The sequence below is a fragment of the Drosophila mauritiana genome, chromosome 3R, assembly GCF_004382145.1.
Source record: "Drosophila mauritiana strain mau12 chromosome 3R, ASM438214v1, whole genome shotgun sequence".
Taxonomy (NCBI): domain Eukaryota; kingdom Metazoa; phylum Arthropoda; class Insecta; order Diptera; family Drosophilidae; genus Drosophila; species Drosophila mauritiana.
The window spans coordinates 11879620-11905044 of record NC_046670.1 but is presented as its reverse complement, the minus strand read 5'-3'; the positions used below and the strand labels follow the sequence as shown (position 1 = coordinate 11905044).

At 40.7% G+C, this 25425-nt stretch overlaps 2 protein-coding genes across 6 annotated transcripts; both read right to left on the bottom strand.

Annotated features, from left to right (window-relative positions):
• Window positions 1-525: 525 nt before the first annotated feature.
• LOC117144371 lies at window positions 526-22454 on the bottom strand. Of its 5 annotated transcripts, none has more exons than XM_033309496.1 (8): window positions 22302-22454; window positions 21409-21580; window positions 16681-17482; window positions 11807-12294; window positions 8388-8610; window positions 7616-7743; window positions 6722-6911; window positions 526-2921 (listed from the first exon to the last, which is right to left on the bottom strand). In XM_033309496.1, exons 3-8 carry the CDS (start codon window positions 17051-17053, stop codon window positions 2512-2514), a joined length of 1812 nt encoding a protein of 603 aa, XP_033165387.1. In that variant the 5' UTR covers window positions 17054-17482; window positions 21409-21580; window positions 22302-22454; the 3' UTR covers window positions 526-2511. The 5 variants fall into 5 exon arrangements, with proteins under 5 accessions (XP_033165387.1, XP_033165386.1, XP_033165389.1 ...); XM_033309495.1 differs by having other exon boundaries at window positions 21409-21567; XM_033309498.1 differs by having other exon boundaries at window positions 6722-6890; window positions 21409-21567.
• Window positions 22455-23786: 1332 nt separating this feature from the next.
• On the bottom strand, window positions 23787-25413 carry LOC117142888 (low choriolytic enzyme). The gene has a single exon (XM_033307163.1). The coding sequence runs from the start codon at window positions 24540-24542 to the stop codon at window positions 23787-23789; it is 756 nt and encodes a 251-aa protein (XP_033163054.1). The 5' UTR covers window positions 24543-25413.
• Between the last annotated feature and the right edge of the window lie 12 nt (window positions 25414-25425).

Here is a 25425-nt window from a genome sequence, read left to right as displayed (position 1 = left end):
GAGAGAGCACCGTGTTAACCGGGTAAATGTGTGTGTAATGCGTTGCAAGGACTCGGCATTCATTATGCCTCCCTTACGGCTGGCCTACATGTCGTATGATTAATCCCATTTCATTATATTATCGCTAATGCCACATCCTAGCCCTTGTTGCTTCCGTTTTCCGGGCATGAAAAATGGGTTTTGTCCTTGTTTTGTTTGAGCTTCGTTGTCGACTAGGCAGGACCTGTTTCACTTTTACTTACGCATAATTTATTACACATTTGTTGGCCCATTAAACCCACCCATCCAACAGCTGACCATTAAAACAACTCAATTAACAGTTGACATAATATGCTTTAGTTTCCTTTTTTCAGTTTTTGCTTTTATTTTCAGTTTTCTCATTCATCCATTTGTTATTTGCACATTTTAAATTCTTACATTTTAAAAAGTTTTTATTTTACTTCAGTTTCTGTTCCGAATTCGGTTTCGGTTTATCGTATTTCTGTATGGCTCATATTTAATTGAAGGTTACTTTCAAATGTTATGTTTTTGTTTAGCCTTAATAGCTTTAATAACATTGTTGATTCAGTTTTCGATTTTCTGTGTTTAATAAACTAGGTTTTTAATGTATATATATATAGCTTTCTTGATGTCGTAAGTTTATAAATACACATTTACATATACAATATTCACTTCAGTTTTATGCGGTCTTTTAGTTTTCATGTCATACTTTCTTTATTTTGAATGCTTACACTTAAGTATCTCGAGAATTTGTCACCATCTGAAATGCTTGATGAAATTGGAATTTTAGACAGAATTTTATTGGGAAAAGTTTGAATATATCACGTGGAACAAAGGAATATTGTGTGTGCATTTGATCGACAGTTGACAACATTTTTGCAATAAATATCGAATAACCATAAAACGCCTCATCAAACATAATGGGATTTCTAATTTGAATTCGCTTTTTCCATTTCTGTAGCCTGCACAATTTAAAAGGCATTATTCGCTTGAAATTTTATATGAATGGAATTTGAATGCTTATATGCTTTGTTGATATTTTACATGGTAATTGGAAAAGCGTGGGGAAAACCTGTCGGGATTTGGTTTAGTCTCTGAGTAATCATGCTGTATTTCAATAGTGTTTTGTCTGTTATTACTGTTTAATTTGTATTTTTGCTTAATGCTTAGCTTGATTAATGAAACTTTTCCCTTTACTTTAATTTTTATCAATAGTTTTTTGTTTTCTGTAACGCTGGATTTATTTTTCTTTTCAATGTATTTGGTTAGCTATGTGCTCTATGGCAAAGTTTGGTGTGATGACAGAAATTAGTCAGACAAAAGATTTTAGTTATGGAAGAGCCCAAACTTAACTAGGAATCGGAAATGGAAAACAAACCATTGAAATGTGAATCGAAAAACACTTGTAAAACGTCAGAATAATCATTTAAATGTAACATTGTAGAGAGCTTTTTCAATATTTCATAATGTTTTTTCGTTCTTTAACACTTGACTAATTTTCGTTTGCATTGAGTAACAACAAATAAATTTATGAAATGTGCAACAATTTTTCATCTCAGCCGATTGTATCCTAAATTCAAACCGTTCCAATCCTCTGCACGTGGGGTAATACTTACGTTTATTTAATTTGTACATTACAAGAACGAAACGAAACAACTTATTCGAGGGGTTTCCCTTTCACGTATTTTATGACTTAATTTCTAACCATTCAGATGCAGCCAAAAGAAAAATTCTCCCCTCAACGTGTTCTGCTTTTCCTCTCATTTTTTTTTATTTCCTTTAACTTGTAGCTAAATTTTCCCCTTTGGGTTTAAGTTTCTTTTATATTTTACACAGTTTTTTTTCGCTTTAACTTCTAGGGTTTTTTTTTCGTTTTTTCTATAGCCTGTACTTGAAGTTGAATGTTTTTAGTTTGCGTCTTGCTAATTGCCTTTCGGTTGAACATTTATCTGTCTATTAGGATTACGCAAAATGCAAATGAGAATTTCTCCATGCTTCGAGGAAACAGTCGCAAAGTGGCAGTCGAAAGCGTTTTCTGTTCTGGTATTTGCTGGAAAAATATTTTCCCCTTGCTTCTTGTTTGTGTTTTCAAATGCTTTCCGAAGGGTTCGTTCTGCTAAATTTTGGCTATAAAAGTTACAAAGGTTGGAAAGAGTCGATCGAAAAAAGCGCCTCTAGGTATGCTAAGCAGCCTATTTACACAATTTCCAATTTCTAAGGGAACCAAAGACTTAGATAGCTTCATTGTATGATACAAAGTCGTACATAAAAAAAGGCGACAACTTGGCTTGATTTCGGTTTTATCTATAGTTAGGTATATCATATATTTACGTTTTCTGTTTTTCATTTCGTTTCGGTTTTGTGCTAAATATTACGTATACGTCGCTGATTCATAGAAAAACGCAATAGCCAATAGAGTTATGTTGTATGCATACTTTATAGTTATTATAGTTACAGCTTACGATTGAGTTAAGTTGAGAATGGCCTTGAGGAGGTTGTTGGGCGTCCAGCTCACCTTATGTCCGCCTCGTAGGGCTGCCTACACGCTGCCGCCTCCCTGCGTGATTGTGGCTTCAGATAATGCCAAGGATCCTGCTGCTGCGTACCTTTCCAATGCCAGCGCCAACACCATCGCCATTGCCACCTCAGAACGCTGGCGAGGAAGTGCCGCATGTCACAGGCGAGTGTCGCACATCCTGGCGATCCAGGACGCTCCCCCGTTGTCCGCCGGGCGGAACGGAGCGGCGGGGCCGTGGCCAGAGCGGCGCCCAGCAGCGCAGCGATCCACCTGCAAGCGCCCAGCTGCAGAAGCACACAAACAGGTACACAAACAGACAGCGAGTGGGCGAGGGGTGAGGATGCACTGGTGCCGCGTGCTGCATTGCTGCTGGGAACTCCCCTGGAAACGGAATGGGAAACACCTGTTTAATTTACATCTTTATTGCTGTCCTTATACTCAGACATTGGGCGAACTGAAAAGTCGTTAAGTAGTTTGTTTTTGGCTGTGGGTGGTGGGTGAGTGTGCACTGTGAGAAAGTATCACCGAAATGGGCGATACTTTAAATTGATATCAATAATATATGGTTTAAAATATATATTTTGTATTTAACAATTTTTCAAAGGGGGGTTAAAATATAGTTAAAAAATACATTACTATTATTAATTTTGTTCCGTACATCAAGCAGGAATCCTTAGTACCTTCTTTTACATTTGAATATCAAGTCTTAGGGTCGCATAATCCCGCAACTGTAAACGGATTACCACCTCCCACAAGGGGCAGTGGGTGGTGGCACCCGAAAAGCTGTCAAACAATAAAACTGCGCAGATAAACGAAAAGCACGAAACAATACTTGGATTGTCACGAAAGTCAAAACAACGAGCAGCCAAATAAAACTAACAAAAAGAAGCCCCAACTCTGCGGCATAAAATAAAGGCAATGGGAAAACGAGACTAGTAAAACGGAGAATTGTTTACAACTTAGTGAAACTGTTGCAGGTACAAAAGCATCAAATGCACCAGTAACTTGCAACTGGAGTTTACACACAGAAAGGAAAAATCAACATTGTGAAGAACTTAGTCGAGGATTGCGAACCCCTCCTTACTTGGGTGTAAATGCTATTTTATAATAGAATCTTGATAAATGATACATTTCAAATTTAAATTAAATATTGTTACATTAAAGGTGTATATCATTAATAATTTTGTAAGCATTTGCTTTACTTATAAATTATATAAATTAATATCTCATCCAGAAAAATAAAACTTTTTAAATAACATGAAAATACTGACTCTACTTACACCAAACAAATTGCCGGCACTCAGGACTGCTTTATTGAAATTTTTATTTCTATCAGCAAACTAAAGATATCAAAAAACTTTGAGTTGTCCCATAATAACTTTTGATTCCCTAGCAGAAGAAAAACAATTTTATGCACTGCAGCTGGCAAGGATCGCTTCGGAGTGAATTGGAAGTCCCAACTTGCACTTTAAGTCCCTGTCCTTCGGCAGAAACTGAAAGCCTGAAAGTCGGAAAACCTGAAAGCCTGACGGCGAGCCAGACCGAAAACTCTGACCCCATTGATGACGCAGTGGCTGCTGCTGATGCGGCAAGCCAAACAAGACAGAAATTCCCCAGATGTCGCTATATGTGCTGTATGTGCCTGTATATGCATTACAGGTAACAATGAGCAATATAAAGGAAAATAATGCAAAAAGTAAGCACAAGATGGCCGCGGAGGAGTGAGAGTGGAAAACTTTGGCGCTGCAACACGATGACAACAAAAGCGGAATGGCAGCAGAAACAACACTGTCGACGGGCATATAATAATAACAAACAAACAAAGCGAAATGTAACGGCAAGTAACAATGGTGAAAGCAGCAGAACAAGAGACAAAACATAATAATAATCAGAAACAAGTGTGCCAAAGCAGTTAACGGAAACAACGCGCATTGCATGCGCAATATGCTGACGGGGATGAGTGCCCCTCGTCCAGACCCCTAACACACGGGAAAAACAGTGAAAAAAAATTCGAACCTATTTAGGAATTACATTTATTATTTAACAAAAGCTTTAGATTGACCAACGTGCCTTTGGATTATAAGCTATTGCGCTACATAAGGATCCTTGCAGCAGTTTTGTATGAGAAGCCCTAAAAAGTATGCTACGAATGTTAGCCATTAAGATGTTAGGCATTAAAAGTAACAGTAACAGATTCTTCAGATTCTGCAATCTAAGTTTTTAATAACTGTAAAGCCTTAAAAATAATCATTTATTATAATAAAATCTTAATCAAATCCTAAAACAAATTAAAAACATAAATTTTCGAATTAATCTAAAATATGATTTTTTCGCAGTGCCTGCATAATTGTATATGCTCTGCGAAAAGACAACGCCGTGTGACATTATCTAGCAGACACGGTTGCTGCGACAACGACGACAACTTGACATTAGTGAAAGTCGCAAAGGAAGTAGCGTGCAGCAACTGCTGTTCTGGCTTTTCCAGCTTTTCCTGCTGCTGCTGTGAGTTTTCCTAGACAGTCGGAGGAGGTGGTGGTTAAGGGGCAATCTACGGGAGTGGGGTGGAACATAAGCATAATTTTCATGTGGCACGCGTGCCAGATTCAGCAGGAGGCCAAGACCCCAAAGTTTGTAAGGCAAGTGCATTTAAATACTCTGCTTTTGAAATGAGTTATCATGAAGAATACATAATTACTAACGTAATCACAACTTAACCTAACTTATATATAATTTAAATATCTCGTTTTGAGTTTTAATAAATGAACAGAAACTGTATCCATTTCTGTGTGAAATATTAAGTCATTTGCTTTCACCTAAGCAGTTTCGGAGCTAACAACGCTTATTACCAAGTGCATATACCCCTCGAATGTTAGGAAATCTCCTGAAAATATCTTTGGCCCCCTGGCTAGATTTGCTAGATTTGCTTGGCAAACATTGACGGTTTTCAGAGTGGTTGGCTACAGACCCGGCAGATGAGTATAAATAGGTGGCGGGTTCCGGGGATAATGATTATCCAGCGGGATGGGAAACACAGGGAAAGAAACTGTCTCTCCATTCCACATAATTTTCACGTGCCACTTTTCTAGCAGATTTCACTTAGCTGAGCTCCCGTCTGGTTAAGCTCGAAAAATTGAAAGAGACACCACTTACGCCATCAGCAGGCACTTTCCCCCTACATAGCGAGTCCATTCACTAATCAATATTTGCTCATTGGCTTCCGAATCGATTCCTTTACACTCTTTTGTTGTTGTTTTCACGTAGTTTTGTCGAGTTTAAACAACACTTTGTTGGATAGTTATTGTCACCTCTACGTTGCTTGCAAACTTTACCCCCTTTCGCCGTTTCTGTTTCCGCTTCCTCTGGCGCCCTTTGGCACTCTGTTTTGCCCGACTCTTTTTACGCTGGCCTGGATCTTTCTGGGCTTTTGTGTCACTTCTTGGGCTGCCCGAGGAGCTTTAGCAGCTGCAATTTCTATGGCTGCCTTTGGACAGATTTCAGCCATTGATATGCTGACTCAGGCCTGGTCGCCTGCGTATTAACTGCTCCAAGGGGATTTGGATCTCGCTTCTAGGTCTGAGACAGAAATTCTTGAGCTACTGTCGGTACTTAACTCAGCGGGCAAATTCGCTTGCTTAAATGTGTCTTTTTAAACGAACTTAAATTAAAAGCGTAATTAGTTCTTAAACGACTAAGGTATCTGCATTCGCATTAACGCCACGGTAATCGCTAAATCCACTTGATTTTATTTAACGGCTTCCTAAGAACTCACTGAATAAAAAAAAATCTAGCTAAGGGGGTCCGAAATAAAATTAAACTTAAACAAATATTAAGCCAACAACTATTATTACGAAATAATTGAAAAGTTGACTTAATTCAACCATTTTCTGTTCCATAACTAAAGCAATTGCAATGTGAAACCACTTTTCTTCACCATTAGCCGATGTCGACTTCTAGGTTTTAGTTTTCGACTGAATTCGCATTCTTTTCCGCTATCACATTCAACCGCCCCATTCAACCCATTATTTTTTGTTGTCTTCCAGGCCAAAACTCGTCGTGTAACCCATTAGCATTCCCATTGTGCAATTCCGTTTTTGTCACAGTTTCATTTCGTGTGTTCTCTACTGTTTTTCAAGGACCCATTGTTGTACTTTTTGTGGATATCCTGTGGCTGTGTGTGGGTGTGTTGTCGTTGATTTTACTTACCATTGAGCACATGTACTGTAACGCTTTTGGGCTTTGCATTTGATGGATTACACTGATAATGCCCGGAGTCCGATGGACGCGCCGATTTAATTAGGAGGAACGATGTGGTCGTATCGCCCTTATTGGTGACCACGGACACGCCTCCGCGCGGCGAATCATAGTTGATGATCTGCGGGTGAGAGGGAAACTTCTGAAAGTTATAAAATATTTTGCTACATTTCCTGTTGGGCGATGGGGGCGGACTCCACGATTTTCTAAGCCATAAAACCTAGGCCAAATTACGCATACGCACTGTTGCACACTGGCCAAATTAAAATCAGTGGGCGGAGATAAGACGTAAAGTCCGGAAAATATGCAAAGTAAGGAAAGAGAGATTGCAAATAAAACCGAAGCAAAACAATAAAATTAAATCTCTTTGGGGCACAAGGGAGAAAAAAAAAAGAGGAAAGAGTCAGCACTAATGGCAATATTTTTTCCCTTTCTTGTCGCCGGCTCTATAGAAAATACATAACAATAGAGGACCGTCAACCCTTAAAACCCAATACAATAAGCCAGGGGCACAAGCATGAAGTGTGAGGAAAACACCTAAAGTGGAAACTAAAACGTGGCCGAGTCCAAACAAAACCGAAATCCATTTAAAGCATGGAACCGAACCCTTTTCCTCAGGCTCTGCTTCCACTTCCTTCCTTAAATGGCATTTGCTAATATAAAAAACCGAAAGAAGGAAACTTTTCGCTCGGCAAAGCTAATTTAAAAGTTACTAAATTGAACACTAAAGGGTTTCCACACTTTTCTGGATATTTCGGGAGGAGGAAGGCGATAATGACGCCCCAAAGTAATTGCTTGTCCTCAACAAAATGGAAGTGTGTCTGGGATTAGGGAACTCAGACTCACAGCATTATTATGATTCCAGAAGATATAGGCTGGCGGCTCCGGTGAGTTTTGTATGATACAGGTAAGGTTTATAGTGGAACCACTTTCTATATACAGATCGGGTGCACCGATGATTTCCGTCGAGGGTTCTGAAAAGTAAAAGGCAATTAAATAGGTGAAGTGCAGAAAATTGTTTTATGAATCAAGCTGGAATAAAATATCAATTAGCTAAGAGCAAGATTTCCATCTGGGATATTTCAGTAGCGAGGTGAAAGGAAAAACATGTTCATCCTTTTCAAGAGACGCAATTGGAAAGCGCGAAGAGGAGGGAGATGAAAATATTTTTCCATTATACTACACTCTTTTGTTATTTAATTCAATCAGAATTTAACGCGCCAACTTCAACCTCTCGAAAGGATGAAAAGGACACTTTTCGTAGGTGGGTTTCCATAGAGAAAGCGAGTTTAAGTTTCCAGTAAACTTGAATGCGCAAGAGTTAAAGCCAAAGTGTTGATTTCATAAGGAAACAAAAGTTTCTCAAACACTCGGGTAATATATTTTGTGCAATAAGAAAAATGGTGCAAAGTACTGGCAGCAGGAAACATTTCCGGATTTAATTTGAACGAAGAATGGTGGGAGTTTTTATACTATTTCAGAAGTTTTAAGTATATCGCTATAGGGATTGTATTTCTGGAAGAGTTAAGTGGAAAGTTTAAACAATGTCTTCACAGAGCATGCCAGCATTTAAAGCGATTTAATGATGTATCATTCTATTTCGATTTTGCCAACTTACCAACGACATTCAGGTGAATGTAGTGACTCATGTGGGGTGTGGTCGATACCTGGCACTCGTAGATGCCGGAATCGCGATGTTGCGGGTACTTGATTTGCAGCATCCAGTCTTCAGTTTGCGGCTGATGAATGGCCCGAAAGCGCTGATCCGACGTGTATGTGTATCGGCCAACTGTCAGCAGATGTATGTCCCGATGTCGCACCCACGACACCTGAAGCAACATCTGAGATGATTGAGAGAAAGAGGAAAGTTTTAGCATGGGCCTTAAGATTTCGGATTTCATTTGTTTGGCAAACAGTTTAAAAAGTCAATTTCATACGCATCTGCTTGAATGGAGCGTTCTGTGGGGTTGCCCTTTGTGCCAGGGCCACACGTGTAAAATGCAAATTTATTTTGAAATATTTTATATGATTTTTCGCTTGCGTTTGGCAAGGTAAACTTTCAAGGGACAAGAACAGGTGAAGTGATTTCTTTGCAAGACAACAAATTGGTTGTAACAGGGGCTGGCACACACGTCCACACTGAGAAGAAAAACGCATAGGCATCAATTAAAGTATCTGTGGTAATGTCAAATGTATCAAATGTAGCATGAAATGTGTATATCATACATACTAGACAAATTAAGTTAAATTTCCGCCTAAGCTAAATATGAATGCGTTAAAAACCAATTAAATTATTAATAATATTTTTTCCCTTGGTGCACTGGGGACCACACCTTTGCCAACCACCTGCTGTTTAGTGCTCAACTTTTCCTCGCCCGAGGGCGCAACATTTTTAAGTGACGCTGATTTAGGGGTTGCCTAAGTCACGAGCGGGGGGCTAACAAATTCGAGCGTGGGGCAGTGCTGAAAGGGTGGGGTGGGAGGTGGGAAGTGGGTGGGGAAGGACACGCCTGGCTGTGTTGCGTGTCATACGTCAGCTGCGGGAATTTTCAATTTCAATGACAACAGCTTAGCAACATCCTGCCTAACGATGAACGACGACGTCGAGGACGACTTTGCCAAAGTTAATGGACAAGAAACTCTGGGCAGGAAGGAAGGAGGAGCTATGAGCGATGATAGGTGGGTGGCCCTTGGACCAGGTGTTAGTTGCCAGACACAAAGGTAAACTTTGGCAGCTGCTTAAGCAAAGTTGCATGTAATTAACACCCAAAGTCCTTCAGCAGTGATACCACAGACGGAGTGAGGCAACAACTTTTACGCACAACCAGACACATTTTCACTGGTTTTTGCAGCGCTCCCTAACTTTTTTTTTATGCGCATTAAGCTTGTTTACAGTATCGTAAAATTTTAAGCATATCAATATTTTCCTTCATTTACTGCTTGCCAAACGAACATCAAAATCTGGAAATATTCTTTTACAGCTCAATTTGTGAAGCCGAGTAAAGATATATAAATTATGTAAGGAACGGTCTCGGCTGATTTCGCTGTGAGAATAACTTTCAAGTTGGAGAAATATATGGTAAAGAATCCATATAGTTCAAAAATTAAATAAAAATTTAAATAAATTTCGTTTTTACTTTTACTATTATGCCTTCAAAGACCCTAAAGTATATAGAAACCTCTAACCGATGCACCTTTCACCTTTCCACTAAATAGTCCAACTTATTTCCTTGGAATTATGGAAAAGCAGCGAGACCTTTCAGGCTTTGGTTGTGTGTGTTCGTGTGTCTGGCATTAAAGCATAAAGCTCTCCCCGAGCAAAGCGCAAATGAAAAACGTCATTAATAATGCAGGAACCATCAACATCCGTACGCTGTTTATCATTATAGACGGTGTGAAGCAAAGAGCACACATATACGTACGTACCGTACATACACAAGCGTAAAACAGAAGGATTTTTCTTCATCGTTTTTCCTTGGCGCTTTCCCCATAGCACCAGCTTAATTCTCACCCAGATGCTGCCAAATCTCAGCAGCAATGATGTATTACTCCAGGTGGAAGGGTAGGAGGTTGGAGGTGAGGCAGCAAAAAAATGGGGCGGAAGTGGGTGGTTTTTGGGCGGCTTGTGGTTCGCCGCAAAACTGAAAGCTAATTAGATCTTAAGCTGCCACACGAAGGTAATGAATATATTTTACAGGTTGCCTAATGTGTTGGGGTTTTTTTCGGGCAGCTGATGAGCAAAAAATGGATATTTTCTTAAGCTGTCTGCCGAATATAGAATTTTATAGGGGGATATAATTTATAAGAAATTTAAAATATTATGTGCAAACTGCTGCACAGCAATGTGCAAACAATAATTTGCTTATTTCCTAGCACACTCAACTATATGTGCTAACCAACTCTCTATAAGATCATTCTCACTTGAAATTTATTGTTCACAGCAAAGGTCCTTCATTTCTCTTCAACCAATTCCCAACTTCCGAGAGCTCTCTATCGTTAATTAACTCGTTCACCAGGACACAAAGCCAGGAAGAGATCGATGTGGATTTCCCACCTAACACGTTTAATGAAGTTATCCCGGGAACGTAGTGTGTCGCACATCCTCGAGCACAAAACTTTCGCATCGTCCTACCCACAAGGTGGAAATCATTTACCCCGCTCGATACTCAAACCCAAATTGAGGTTGCCTGCTCAACCCTTCCCTCTTCTATTGTGTACAATTTAATAATCACGCAAATTAGTTTTCGAAACCGCAACTCAAACAAGCCAGAACCCCTTGCTAATCACAGGCTGCCAGAAAGTTTCGCTCAAAATAGGAATACCATTGTGGGAGTTGGTGCATGCAAGCCCAGAATTCCGGGACATGTAACGTATTATTATCGGAAAAACGGGCAGGGACCTTCTCCGGTCGTCGACGCCGCCGGAAGTGACGGAAACCAAATGACTACGGCCTAGAAGTAACGGGACTGAGCTCCTGCCGCTCAGAACGAAAAAAAAATGAAAAAAAAAAAAAATGAATTTCGGGGCTTTTTGCTACATTTGAATAGTTCAGGTGAGCGAAGGGCTCGACCGGAAGTGGAAGTGGTGGTGGTGCTGGAGATTGTGTTTGTGAAATGTTTGCGGCACTTCCTTCCGCTCACGACGCAAAAGTTGAATAAAGTAAAATCTGTTTCCTGTTTGGGTATAATTAATCATTGCGCTCTCTGGCAAGCGGAACAATTAGCCAGCAGGCCCAAACTACGCCCCGCATTTGGGAGCAGTCAACGTGCTAATTAGCCAGCCAGAAAAAAAACGGAATACACAGTGGGGCAGCAATTCATGCGCGGCCAACAAATGGCAATTTGATGGCAATGACAAAGAAATTACACGATAATTACAAGGCAAATTGTCAAATGATGGCAAACATATATGGCGCCAATTTTTTTTGAAAGGTAAAACGTAATAATAACAAAACAATAAAATATTAAAAATTTCAATTTCATTTTTTCCTTTTGGTTCCAGTAAGAAAGAACATACTCGGAATTTATTGCAACTCACCGTCTTGTTGCCCAGATTCTTGACTCGGCAGTTCAAATAGGCCGTCTTGCCCAGCAGGGCGGTGACATTCTTGGAGAAGGCCTTGTCGAAGTAGGGACCCGCATTGCGGGCCTCCTCCAGATCGATGCTGTTGCGATGGAAGCCGGATGCAAGCTGGGAGGAGAATGTGTTGCTGCTGGCGCTGCTGGCCTTGTGTAGGCTGCTGCTCGGGATTCCCGTGATGGTGGTTGGGCCACCAACGGAGCTGCGACTGGCATCGGTAGTCAGCGCAGCGGATTCGGAGGCATCGCCTGATCCGGCAGCGGGATGGCCGTTTTTGTTATTTCCGCTGCTATTGTTGCCGCTTCCGCTTCCGGCGACACCAGTGGGACCGGGAGCAGCCGCCTCGCCAGCTCCAGCTGCCGATCCTCCCACTCCTTCGTTGGGCAGGGCATTGTTACTGCTACTCATATCCTTTGAGTTGTAGGAGTCGCGCTGGGCGGCGTAAACTGAAAAAAGAAATGGTATTGTAGATATAAGAATCTTGAAAGCCACAGCTGGATTAATTTCCTTAATAAATACATTTTGCAAGACTTTTAAAAACATTCAAGACCCATCTCCATTTGTAATTGAATGTATTTATTTATTATTAAGTTGACAAGGTCACCTTTTAAAGGAATTTAAGTCTTTACCCCATATTTAATTTAGCCCACGGTAATTCCGAAAGGTGTTTTCTCTCGTAAATGTTTCAAATTAAAAAACTTTGCCATAAAGTCCTTCAATCGATGGCCATAACAAGCGAACTGGAAACCCGAACCGGGAAACCTTGTAACTCGTTTGGCCTGAACTTTTAACAGCCCACAAACCCAACTCCCAATACTTCTACCTTTTGTGGCTGCCATTTAGGTAATTAGCGAATTAAGCACACACACACACACACATACACATACCCCCATCGGAAAAACACGTTTACAACTTTTTTGGGAGGGCAAACAAAGTTTTAGCTGGGTACGCAGGTAAATCAAACTTTTTGTTGTGTTCTCCCCAATTTTTCAGAGTTCTTTTTTTTTTTTGTTTGTTTGTTCGCAATTTTTCGTTTATCAAATTTTCATGTTTTTCCGCACAACCCCATGGCGAATGTGTGTATATGTGTGTGTGTGGGTACGCACTGGTTGTTGTCGTCGTTACGAGCAATTTTTATCCGGCATTTATCCATCACTTAGCTGCGAGAACGCCACTGCGTCTGGGCCAGAAACTAAGCTCCTGGCCACAGAACCCTCGAATATGGCTCGCATGTATCTCGGGGCACTTGATACGCTTATTACGTCGCAGCTAGCACTAACGTCTCTCTTTACGACACACTCCTCCACCAGTTTTATGGACCAAGCCGGCAAGTCTGGCTAGCGACTTTATTAGATTAAGCATGTTGTGCACGTCGTCGCCCGAAGACCCAGACATCGAACAGTCCACTGAACGGACTGAGATGCTTCCAGGGACTCGGTCACCGTGAAAAGAGCAAAACAGCAATATATTTTGGGATCCTTGCCAGCTAGTTTATCAAAAATTACTCATACGCCTCGTGTTTCAATTGCAAGAAGATCTCTCCTTAATAAGAAACAAAAACAAAAATGAGTTCAAAGATGTTACACTGCTGGCTCAAGATATTTAAGCAGAAAGCAAGCCCTTTGTTTTCTTGAAAAATAATATTTTAAAAACAACTGACATAAAAAAAAGGTTCTAAAATTCTTTGATAAATCTGAAAACTAGTATCTGGCAAAGTTCTTGTCACGTTTTGTGCGGCTGAGCTCATCGCCAGAACACACATCCTACATGCATGCTCGTCTTATCACTCCCGCTCCTTCTCTGCTCTCCTCTGCTCCAGTCCATGTCCTTGGTAGCCACCCAGTTTACTACCCAAACTATTAGCTGAGCATCAGCTTTAGCCCGCTGGCCATGTTCGTACCAGATAAGTCGAATATCCTTCATCATCTGCTCTGGCTCCGGCTTTCGCCCTTGCCGTGCCCCTTCCGAGGTTTTCCATCCTCCGACTCCTCCATTTTCGCAAGCCAAAATGCTATTGACAGCCAAAGCGTTGGGAGCCGTCTGCAGTTTGGCCCTGCTCTTTGGTCTGCCGGCTGGCTTCAATTGGCAGTGCCCAAACAATGTTGCTAATAACCTGACTCCACCCATGTTCTGTTGCGTGGGAGTTTGAAAAAGGGGCGCTAGGGGGCGGCAACCGGGCCAAACATGATAATAAATAAAACGCCTCGGGCTAGAAATTAAAATAAATTGACTGCCTGGGACAAAAGACCGCACCGTCAACTGTTGGCTGCCAAACATAAATTAGACCAACAGCGAAAATATTTATTTTCCTTCTTTATTATCTTTATGCCCTTGCGAAGGATCACTAAATTGAGGGAATATTTTTTAGATCCTAATCAGGAGTATGAGTATGTTACAAGCCAAATAAATAAATAAATAAGTATAATAATAATCATAATCAATAATAACTTGAATGCAGTTGTATACGAGTTAGATATAAAAATTTAAATACATATATATACCTATAATAGCTTGAGTTATTTTTAAAGGGTATTAGGAAACCCATTTCGTGTTTGCCATTAAATTTTGCGATTTATTTTGGGTTCCATTTCTGTTTTGGCTTAAAAGCGCCCTGCAGGAATCCGAAAGTCGTGTACCGGGGTCGCAGTTTCAGTGGCAGGCGCAGTCCTTGCCCTGTTCACGTCCCATGTCCCGGATCCTGAGTCCTCAGTACGGAGTCCCAAGTACCAAGTAACCGGTCCTGAGTCCCATGTCTTATGTCCGGGTTTGTTACGTCGACGTCAACGTCAGCAACTTGAACACAAGTAGACCGCAGGGCATGTTCCTGTTGCTCATCTGTAGCCTCGTCTTTGTCTTGTTCTTGCTCCTGCGCTTCCCTCTCTTTCTGCAGCCATCTAGCCGTCTCTTTCTACTGGCTTGCTGAAATATTACACCCGCACAGTTATTATTAACGAGGGTGTGGTGGGGGTTCTTGTTGTTGTCAGAAACATTTGAAATGTCAAAACTTTTAGGTCCCCCCTCGCGCACGTGCTACGTATGCGTTTGTCTGCCCGCAGAGGTGAACTGCCAAGAAACATCAGCGAAAACAGAGGAACGACAGTCATGCTTAAATTTTTAAATTCACTTAAAAAATTAAAAATCATTTGCGACTCCCCAAACGATTTGCGCAGGAATTGTATATTTAAATATTTAAAGCTTTCCATTTGTCAAGGTGCCTTGGGCCTTGTTTGTGTGGCTTTTACCCGGACTCTGGTCAAAAGAAAAAACTCCCGGTGGCAGTCTTCTTTTCTCTGTTTAATTTGGTAGGTGATTCTTCGTCGGAATTGCGTGGAGAACTTCCATGAAACCGGACAAGGTAATTGAAGCCGCAGGTTAATATTCTTGCTTGACCTTAGTCCAGTTTCAATGGTCGGCAGATAAGATTTCTTTTTTCACGAATATTTTTTCTGGATATCGCTGCTTAGTTACAAATGAAATGGGTATAGCAGCAGATATACGAAAAGTAAGTAAAAGATAAGCACTTCAGATAATTAAGAAATATTATTAATATTTTCTATTTAAATATTCTATTTATATATATATATTTATATTCTATTTAAATATAAATCTCTATTTCTGCGAAGTTTGTTTTCTTTGAAAAATATTGCTAACTAATTTGCATATCCGTTGGCATGTTCTTTATCTGTGAATCTGGCATACACTCTGCCCACGACTGCCCGGTTCATTAGGGCCTAATGATGACTTAACTCCTTCCAGCCGCTAATCCTTTGCCATTCGAATTTGGCCCAAAGGCAGGCGCGTCATTAAGCCGGCGCACGGCATATGAAAAATGAAAGCAAGTCCACACACAAACACACTCGCCGGCGTTTTGGGGCCCACACCCACGCAATCAGGACTGAGAACTTCCACATCGCCTGGGAGTTGCTTTTGGCCAGGCCAAAACATTGATTTCCCAAGACTTTTCAGGCACACAAAATTAATTACCTAACCTAAAAACGCAGCCCACAAGGCAACAAAACCCAGAACACAAAATACAAAATAAAAAAAGGGAACAGAATGAGAAAAACCAGCACACGAAAGACGTAGAAATTATGTAAGGACGACATTGCGCTGAGCCAAGGAGGCGCACACTCATTTTTCCAGCTACTCGATGCTGATAGATTTTCCCTCTCGATTTTCCGGCTCGCTTTGATTTGGCTTCGTTTTTCTGCTGACTCATTTGGGCATGACAACGGCCAAAATGAATGATATCGAAAATCGAAATCAATAAATGAAATTGGTCAAATCAATTTGGCAACAATTGCACTTTTGCGACTGGGGCACACAGCAGAAGAGGAAACTGGAGCACGAAATTTGATTAAAGTTTTCGTTTTACCATGTTTGTTGGTCTTGTGCCTGCCGCATAAAAAAAAAAAACCAATTGGAATGGGAAATGAGCTTGGGCTGTGTGGATAAGGCCAAAACTGTAGCCGGAATTAAGGCAAAGGCAATGCCATGCGGAATGCAACTTTCTGTTGCAGCGAAAAGTGGAAACTTTTATGACACTGGATTACCAAATTGTCAGTTGGTTTTTATGAGAAGTAGTCATAAGTTCATTTTCCAGGAACAAGATAATCTAATAAAAATGTGAAGTTCCAAAGAAATGTATATTGGGTGTGCTCAAATTTTTGCTGCACATTGAAAGGACTCACATATTAAAAACTAAATATTCTGATTTAGAATACAGGATATGGATAGTAGTATGCAAAAAGATACTTCTTTTAATATGGTATTAAGATTCTTTAAAATTGATTGAATTCAAAGTATGTTATGGTTGAAAGTGCAGGACTCACCTCCATTGCCGGACATCAGAGCCATGAAAACGACGAGCATGCTGAGCATAATCAGCGCTCTTTGCCGTCCGAAGTTGCAGCTGCAACCGCTGATGCGGCTGCTCGTGTTGCCGCTGATGTTGCCTCCGATGTCGCTGCTGCTGGTGTTGTTGCAGGTGGGTGGGTTGCCGTTGACCCGGTCAGCGGTGGATGGGCCACATCCTGGCCACAGTCTTATGCAATCCGTGCCGTTTGACGGTGAGTCAGTGGACTCCGGCTGCAGATGATGTTGTCGTTGTCGCCTGGCTTTGGATGCTGCCACTGCCGCCGCTCGTTGCCTTAAATTCGTTCGTTGATGCTGCTGCTGGCGCATTTCCATTTGAAAAGTTGCCATAATATTTCTCTAGCGAGCGTGTGGTGCCACCCCCTGCGCTGCTATGCGGATTTCCCTTGCTCCCGTTTGCTCTATTCCGCCGCGCGAAAACCTATTTGAAAATGTGTTTGTGGAGTAGCTGAGGGGCGTGGCTGGGGGCGGCCTGATTAGCGCCTGCCGTCATCATCATTTTGCCGCGATGCGTGAAATTGCCGCCCAGAAGAAGGCAAAGGGAATGGAAATCCACTCGTGAATTTCCCTTCTATAGTTTATCCTTCTGCTGGCCGTGGAACTACTTTGCATTTGTTCTGCTCGACAGAGGCTGACAAATCGCCGCCATTTTTCCAGCGATTTATATTCTATTTAATTTCGGCTCGAACACAATCTCACTTCATCTTCATTAGCCGATTGCTGCCCAGCCAGGATTGCAGGATGCCGGGACTCAGCTGCCTGCAAGCGAAAAGGACAAACAAAAGCGTTTCGGGGCGTTAAAAATGTTTGGAATTTCATTAAAAATTCAAACGTCAATGTCAAAATAAATGGAAATTTGTGTGTGTGTGTTTGTGTTGGTGCCTTCGTCGGCACGTGCTGTTTTGTTGCTGCTGGGAAAACACCCGAAAAACGTCAGAAAACTCTGCCCTTTCCACCTGAAACCAGGACCTACATTCCTCTTCTATATGTATTACATTATCTGCGTGGCGCGTGGCTTGTCTGTCTGTTGGATTGCCTCTGTTTGCTTTATGAATGTGTTTCTGTAACTGGCGACAACAGTTTTCCCAATCCGAGGAATTGTAAGGATAACGCTGAAATTCACGCTGCGTTGGCAATATCGTAATGTAATTTTTGTTAAAGCCAACAAATAATAAATTAAATTCGGCAGAGCACAAAGTCTGGAATTTCTAGTATGCTGGGGCGCAGCAAGGAATTTTAATTCACATTTATGGAGGGGAAATATAGGTAAACAAAAAACCTATTAATAATGGAAATACATTTTGAAATTACCAAAGGAAAATTTACAATACTAGTAGAAGAAAAATAGAAGAGATAAGAATCCTTCTTTTATATAAAAAAACTCAAATTATTTTAATCTAGCAAATTATAAATAACAGCTAATAAAACACATTAAAAGTTTAGGTCGCATTCATTTTCGTTTCCCCAGCAACTTTCCCTATAAATCCTTTCCCCAATCGAGATCATGGCAAAAGAACGAGCAAACTGGCTAAATTAAAGATAACTTTTCACTCGATTCGGCATTTGTTTGGCGACCCAGGAGAGCACTTGCATTCCATTTTCCGAAAAACTTTCCACTAATGCCTCCCAGCGCTGATCGTATTATGTCTATTTACAACTTTCATTATTCATTTTTGCGACAAACGAAAGGCGAAATGGAATGCTACAATGGCGGAGTAGAGATACAAAGTGCCCGACAGAATCCAAAATAATGGGGCACAAAGCGTTAAACAAAGGGCGGCAAAAAAAATCGTTGGGGAATGAAACAAAACCCAGAACTCGTCACAGTGCAAGTTACAGCGAAAGTTTCATTTAAAACTGTCGAGCTGAGTCGCCGAAACTTTTAAGCCCACCGCCTCCCTGGCACTTTGAAAGTTGCAAAAAAAAAGGATGTGGAGGGCTCATTCCAAGGCAGATGGGGATGGAAAAGTCATCAAGTGCAATGTCAGAGCCTGACAAAATATGCAGCAGGCAGCCGCGCAGTGCGGCGTGTCGATGCGTGGCAAATGCGAGAGAAATGTGCCACAAAACTTTCGCCGGCCAACAATGGACGACGCGGTGGAAAACTGTCGAAATGTGGCATAGGAAAGGCTCAAGGTGAAGCCTGCCGTAATTTTTCCTTTTCTCAAGCATTTTTTTTTCTGGCTGCTGTCGGTGGTTAGTTTTAATTAGTGCCAAGGTCCGTCCTGGGTTAAGCACGTCACGCTGATGGCCGGGCATTACGTTGTAAGTGCCAGGGCGTGACCAGCTAACCACGCTCCTGGAAAACCGCCCACCACCCACCGCCCAGCACTACAACGCCCACCGAACATCGGGCATTGAAAGACCACCTGAACCCAAGTCCAAGCCCATGCATAATTAAAGACCGACGTCTCATTAAAATTTCCATTAAAAACTGGGTGGCCACCCATACAATGGCCCAGTCCAGGGGATAAGTTAATCCTTTCCACAGCAAAAACAGCAAAATTCTCTTTTTATATATATGTATTTACAATACTGCACAGCACCACTGCTAATATAATATAATGCCTTATAATTACTTAAATATCAGATCTTGGGTGACAGAATTTCAATCGAAATGCGTTGAAAAATTTCGGAGCGTAACATTTTTGTAGTTTTTCTCGGTTTGACCATTTTTTCCAAAGCTTCCTGCTTTTTTCCTCGAGTATCCTTTTTATGTTCAGTGAAGCATGTCCTATTGAAGTGAACTTTTGATGGGTCATCAATGCATTGACATTTAAAGCGACAGCTGTCAGGTCAAACAAAAGTGGAACACGACCACAGGAACTTCCTTTTCGCCGATTAATCAAATATGCATGACCAGAGTAATTATGTTTGATTAACACCCATACGTACGCATATACACATATATATATTTCTTTTAATTATGTCTTCGCTCGGCTTCAATTGTGTGCGATTGCCATCTATTATTTTTTTGCTTAACAATTTGCTCCTTTTGTTTGCTTTTGATTTCCTGCTATTTATCAAACATTTGCATAATATTTCATTCATTCAAAATTGTACGCTCAAAGAGTTTCAGAAGTAAACAAAAGGGTATTCATAAAAATTTAAATCAAGTAAATATGTCAATGCCAAAACAAATATAATGGACGCGTTTTGTGTTGCACTTCCATTGCATATTGAACTTTATTGTGCCATTTAAAAAAAATACTGCAACAATTGTAAGCTGATTAAATAGGAAAATATATTTAGGTCATAGAGTCATAAGCAAATTTAATCAGCTACAGTTACTTTTTGTATCAATCCAATTCGATGAATTGGAGGAAACCATGCACATAAAACACAATTTTTGCTTATAATTTGGCTCAATATATAATTCCTTTTTTTTCTAGCGAAAGAAGGGTTATTAATGTCGTTCTGAAATCCTATAAGCTCAACCGAAATATTTTATGGAGTGACCAAACCGCTTTAAAGCCTTTTTTCCGTGCGGCCTACTTCACTTATTTGTATCTTTCGGTTACTCGCATCTTAAAGCAAGCTTATGAATTTCTTTTTTGTGTGACTTAAGCTGATTTGGGGCAGACAATGAATAAGGAAAGTCAAGGCAAGGAAAAAGGTTAAGTACAATAAAAATAATTTATGTATTTGGGCCACTTTCTGGCGCGCAAAGTTCCATAATAAGTGACCTTGCTGAAGCAGCGTGTAAATAAAATTGTTTTATTTTCCGAGAAAATGTCTTGCATAAAATGGCAATCTTGTCGGGCGGAAAGTCTTAGTTACCTTTTCTCTTAGCTCACAGGTAATGGTGTTGGGAAAGTGGTCAAAGGTGTAGCATCTAAGCATATTTTCTAAGGCAATCTCAGTAATCAAAAAAATTTGTGGTGGATGCCACAGAAATATGTGCCACATGAGTGAAAAACTACGACTCTTAGTAAAACTGAAAACGAAGGTATTTCACATGACCTATTTAAATGAATGCCCTACCAGTAGGAATTTATGGTTCTTAGAGATAATGGTTCATTATAAATAATAGATCATTAGCTAATGAATTTCTGGAACTTAAAAGAGTTTAAATAGGCTTATTAGTATGTTTCCAAAGAAGAGAATTACATTTCGTAGTAAACGATAAAATTTTAATTAACCAACAAGTAGCTTTCAAATACTTATAACACTTATAATATTCTGTTTGTATTTTAATTAAAAATAGCCATCATTATTTATAACACCTTTCCATCACTAATTCTTAATATTAGCTTTTAGGAGCATAAATTTGGGGTCCTTCCCTCACAACATTTAATAAAATAAGTTGATTGGAATACCACCCACCTGTATGTTTAGGCACGTGTGTGCCCAGAGAAATTCTTGGCATTTTCATAATTAAATTGAGCTGACAATCCAAGCTCCTCCCACCGGCAACATTTTTTCCTGACCAACTTCTAAACACAGCAAAGTGAAACAGCGAAAAAATATCACAATAAACAAAAATGTAACCGTACCACCCGTTGGCTCGGCTTTTCCGCCACTGGGAAAACCAACGCAGCACCCTAACTCAAACTATGACACAAATGTGTGGGTTAATATGTGTTTTTCTTTTTGTGTAAGGCAATACATGATTATTGGTGTTAACTAGATAATGAAATAAGAAATTATTGGATAATAGGCTCAATAAAATTAAAAGGGCTCACCTTTGCCGCGCTGCTGTTGTCCTTTGATCCTGTTTTGTTGTAAATTTTCGTTGATTGAATGGTCTTTGATAAAACTCAAAAGTTTCGGTACAGAATCTTTATGAACCTTGGAATTTTTGCAGTGCTAATTTTCACTTTTCTTTTTCAATTTTTTATCATCTAAATAAAGGGACTTTAATGTTTGCTTTATCTCACCCCATCAAGGCCTGTGAACTCATTTTATTTGCCCCTTTCTTTCATGTGTTGAATATCTCAGCCGTGTGATTCCCGTATTTAAACCATTTCTCGCCCTTTTTCCCATTTTATGCAAATATTCCTGGTTAAGCGGAATGCGACCCTAATTTATGAGCCCCAAAGGGAAAATGCGAAGGAAAAAAGTTAAAAAGCAAAAGTTCAGACGAGGGAAAATCGCAACATTTTCCCAGAAATTTAAAAAGGAAACCCCAAAGTATTTCTTATAATTATTTCTAAAATTCTCGGACCGCGTTAAAAGATATACATATTCCTGGACGACCTTGGCGGTCTTAAAAAACAGCACGCCGAGATGAATAACATTTTTTGTGTGAGTTGGCTGAATGCGAGTGCAACGTTAATATTCCACAGCCGCCGTGTGGCCTTGACAGGTGAGAATTGAGGTGAAGGATCAGTTTGGGGCAGGTTCGGTTTTTAGGTTTAGTCTGGCTTAGTATTTCAGTTTGGTACTCGAATATTCAAGGATCGCTGGCACTCTTGCACACTTTATTTCGGGATATTCGTTACACTTGAGTGTTGCATACTTGATTTTGCATACTGGCACGCAGGTCTAAATTTTCATTTTTCCGCAGATTTTTTCATATATTTCGTTGCTTTCACATTGCGTGCGTATATTTCACATTGGCTCATTTATTATTTACCTTTATTGCACACTGGACCACTTTTACTTTCGACTAGCGCACCCGTGTCCGTGTGAGCAAGCCCACTTGTGCGTGTGTGAGTGGCGTATTGAGGTTGTCCTCCGAACAGGACCTTCCACCGCTTTTCACCGTGAGAACGAACCGAACGATACGACTGCACTGAATACACTGAAAGCCACACGAACGGCGTCGGCTTGAAAAGCCAGGCGACCAGCCAAAGCTCCCATTTTCCTCTTCCCCTTTTTCGGCGAGAGAGCGAGCTTTTCCGCCTAGCACAGTGGGGCAAAATGCATTCATCCTGCCAGCTCACTTCCAGTCGGGCTTCACTCTCAGCGATGACACTTTCGAACTTCCCGAAACGTGTGCAGTCTCTTTGACATCCTGCTCTCTTAAGGCCAGCATTTAATGGCCATCTGTTGGCATCCTTACAAAGCCACAACTCTTTGCTCTGCTTTACACAACTCAACACTTGTCAATAGTGTTATTTTGTACCACTAAAAAGGGTAAACTACAACGTTTATTCTTTTGTTTGTTATTTATATTACTGTTAATTAATTATTACTGGAGATAAAAGAAATACTCTCTTGCTACCACAGGACATGCAGGACATTTATGAAAATGCCATTTATTAGCTTTTATTGGCTTGTTTGCTGACAGTTTTCCCTAAAGGTCAAAGCTATTAAATAATATTCCTCACCTTTCAGTAAATGTTATTCCTATCTGAGCACATAAGTTAATTCGTGTCAAAATAATTGGTAGAAGGATGCTTTATAGCAAGGATATTTTCTTTAAATTTAAGCAGATGAAATTTTCTTCAATTTCTGCTTGATTGATTCCTTAACTAGTGCAATTCTATTTTTACAAAGCCGTCAGGCATTTAAAAGCGTTATTTAAATAAAACGGCATCCATGAAATGGTATCCTGTTCCAAAGTGGGTGGTTACTGGACAGCGGAGTGAGAGACTTCCAATAGGCAGCTCCAGACACTCGGCCTTCTTAAGCACTTAGTGCACATTAAGTGCCAGGGATTCGGATTGTTTGCTGCCCAGTCGTTTGGACTCATGCCCAATCCACGGCAGACCCCATTCAGCATCGAGAGGCCCCGCTTTCTTCCCCAACTGCTCCTTAGTCTGCTCCAAAGTTAACTGACACTTACACTTGCACTTCTGTGAAATCAAATGCATTCGCCTTGGGCTTGGATTTGGATTTCCTTTATGTTCGAGCGGCTACCCATTTTCAAGAGGCTGGAAAAACGTTTTTCCAGTTAACGGACACTGAATGATTGGCATTAAACGGGTAGCACTTTTCGAGTGGGTGGCGCTTAAATGACTTAGCGATAGACTCAAATGAAAAGCCATAAAAGATTGAAAGACCATGCAATCGGTCTGATAGTTTCCATACTAAACCATTCCATTTAAACACATCCACTTCAGAACGCAACATATTTATTAACCAATCCTAGTCCTCGCGGATTGCTTCCTCCACTCTAGCACTTGTACATCAAACGAATTTTGGTCCAATCGCCTTCGGAAGGTCCTCGCACCTGACCCATTTCCCTTTCCACAGCCTTACCACCGATTAGGGCTCGAATTGTGGGCTTTGAGGGATCCTTGGCGAAGGCGTTCTTCGAATAGTGCATTACGCTCTCGTAGTCGTATGGAACATTGAAGGTGGTGGTCTGATCCATGGCCATGAACTGCGACCAGTATTTCCTCGGGATATTGTCGTAGTCGATTTGCACGTACTCATCGCGATCGGGACGACTCTGCTCGTGAAAAAGGCCCAGCAGGTGAAGGGTTTCGTGTTGAATTACAGCCGGCATGGTGAGGCATTTCTCGTTAAGGACAACTTCGTGCGGACCAAAGGACAGGGGTTGATAGCCCACTCGAGTGCCACACATATTGGGCGATTTCTTGAAGGACACATATCGTTTGCCTGCGGGCGGAGATCCTTCGATCTCCTCGAACTGCACACAGGTTTGCTCGCCAAAACTCGACATTGCTGTCCGCACATTGGCCACCTCCTGTTCGCTGTAGTCCGTGGATATGCGGTAGAATATCTTATTGCCTGGCCAGCGTTGGAGTGGAGAAGTCAACGCATTTCGGGTCTTGGCCTCCGCCTGCTCGTCATCAACATGGATCTCGTTGTAGTAGTTCTCGTAGGACTCGATTCCTTCGGACGCCACCAGGTTGGGTGCAAAAATCCCCGCCAAAAGCAAATACCGAACAGTTTGAAGGAACATTTCTATAGCTGTGACCAAACTTCAAATGCCAACCCGCTTTTATAGTCGTTCAATTAAAATAGTTATCAGTTTTATTTCTGTCTCGAAAATATTCTTTAAATTAAGGTTTTACATACATACACGGACAAATCAAGTACAGGCAAAACAAAATACTTTCCCTAGCACAAACGTGAACTTTATTTTTGAATGTACCCTTGTTAAATGATTATATTTTCTTTACAACATCGAAACGAGAATTTGAAAAACTTTACATGTTCCAATTAAAAAATTGCAGTGTAGTTAGCTAAACACAATTCCAGATTGGAGCTACATAAACCACCTTTTTTCCCATGGAGCCCAGTTTGTAGTGCTTAGCATAGATACAATAATTATACGTTTGCATAAGCCTAATGAATGCACATCGAATTGCATTTCAGAACACACTGGTGGCTAGACACATGCACATATGCTACTGTTGAAACGTTGGCCAAGTTAATAGCCACCCCACAATTATTTTTGACTACCCTTTAAAATATGTATTTTCAGCTGTTCTAGAGCTAAAATGGCGAAATTTGATTACCTAATAACTAATAATTTGAAACTGCTTTCGAACGATGATTTGCAACTCAAAGAAGCCATAATTTGCTAATATACCAATTGTGATTTAATGCGTATGTACATACGAATACCTTTTTAGCCAGTTATACAAAACTTTAACATATTAGATACTTTCAGCTTTTGAAATATATTTTTCTAGACACCAATGTACTTTGTCAGGCAATTCGATGCGCTGCAGCTAAAACTCCTTTGATAAGCAAATGCTCTGCAAGTACATAAGTCAAAGTATTCCTGTGATCAGAATTAGCTGATATTACACATTTGCATACGTAGATATCATACATTA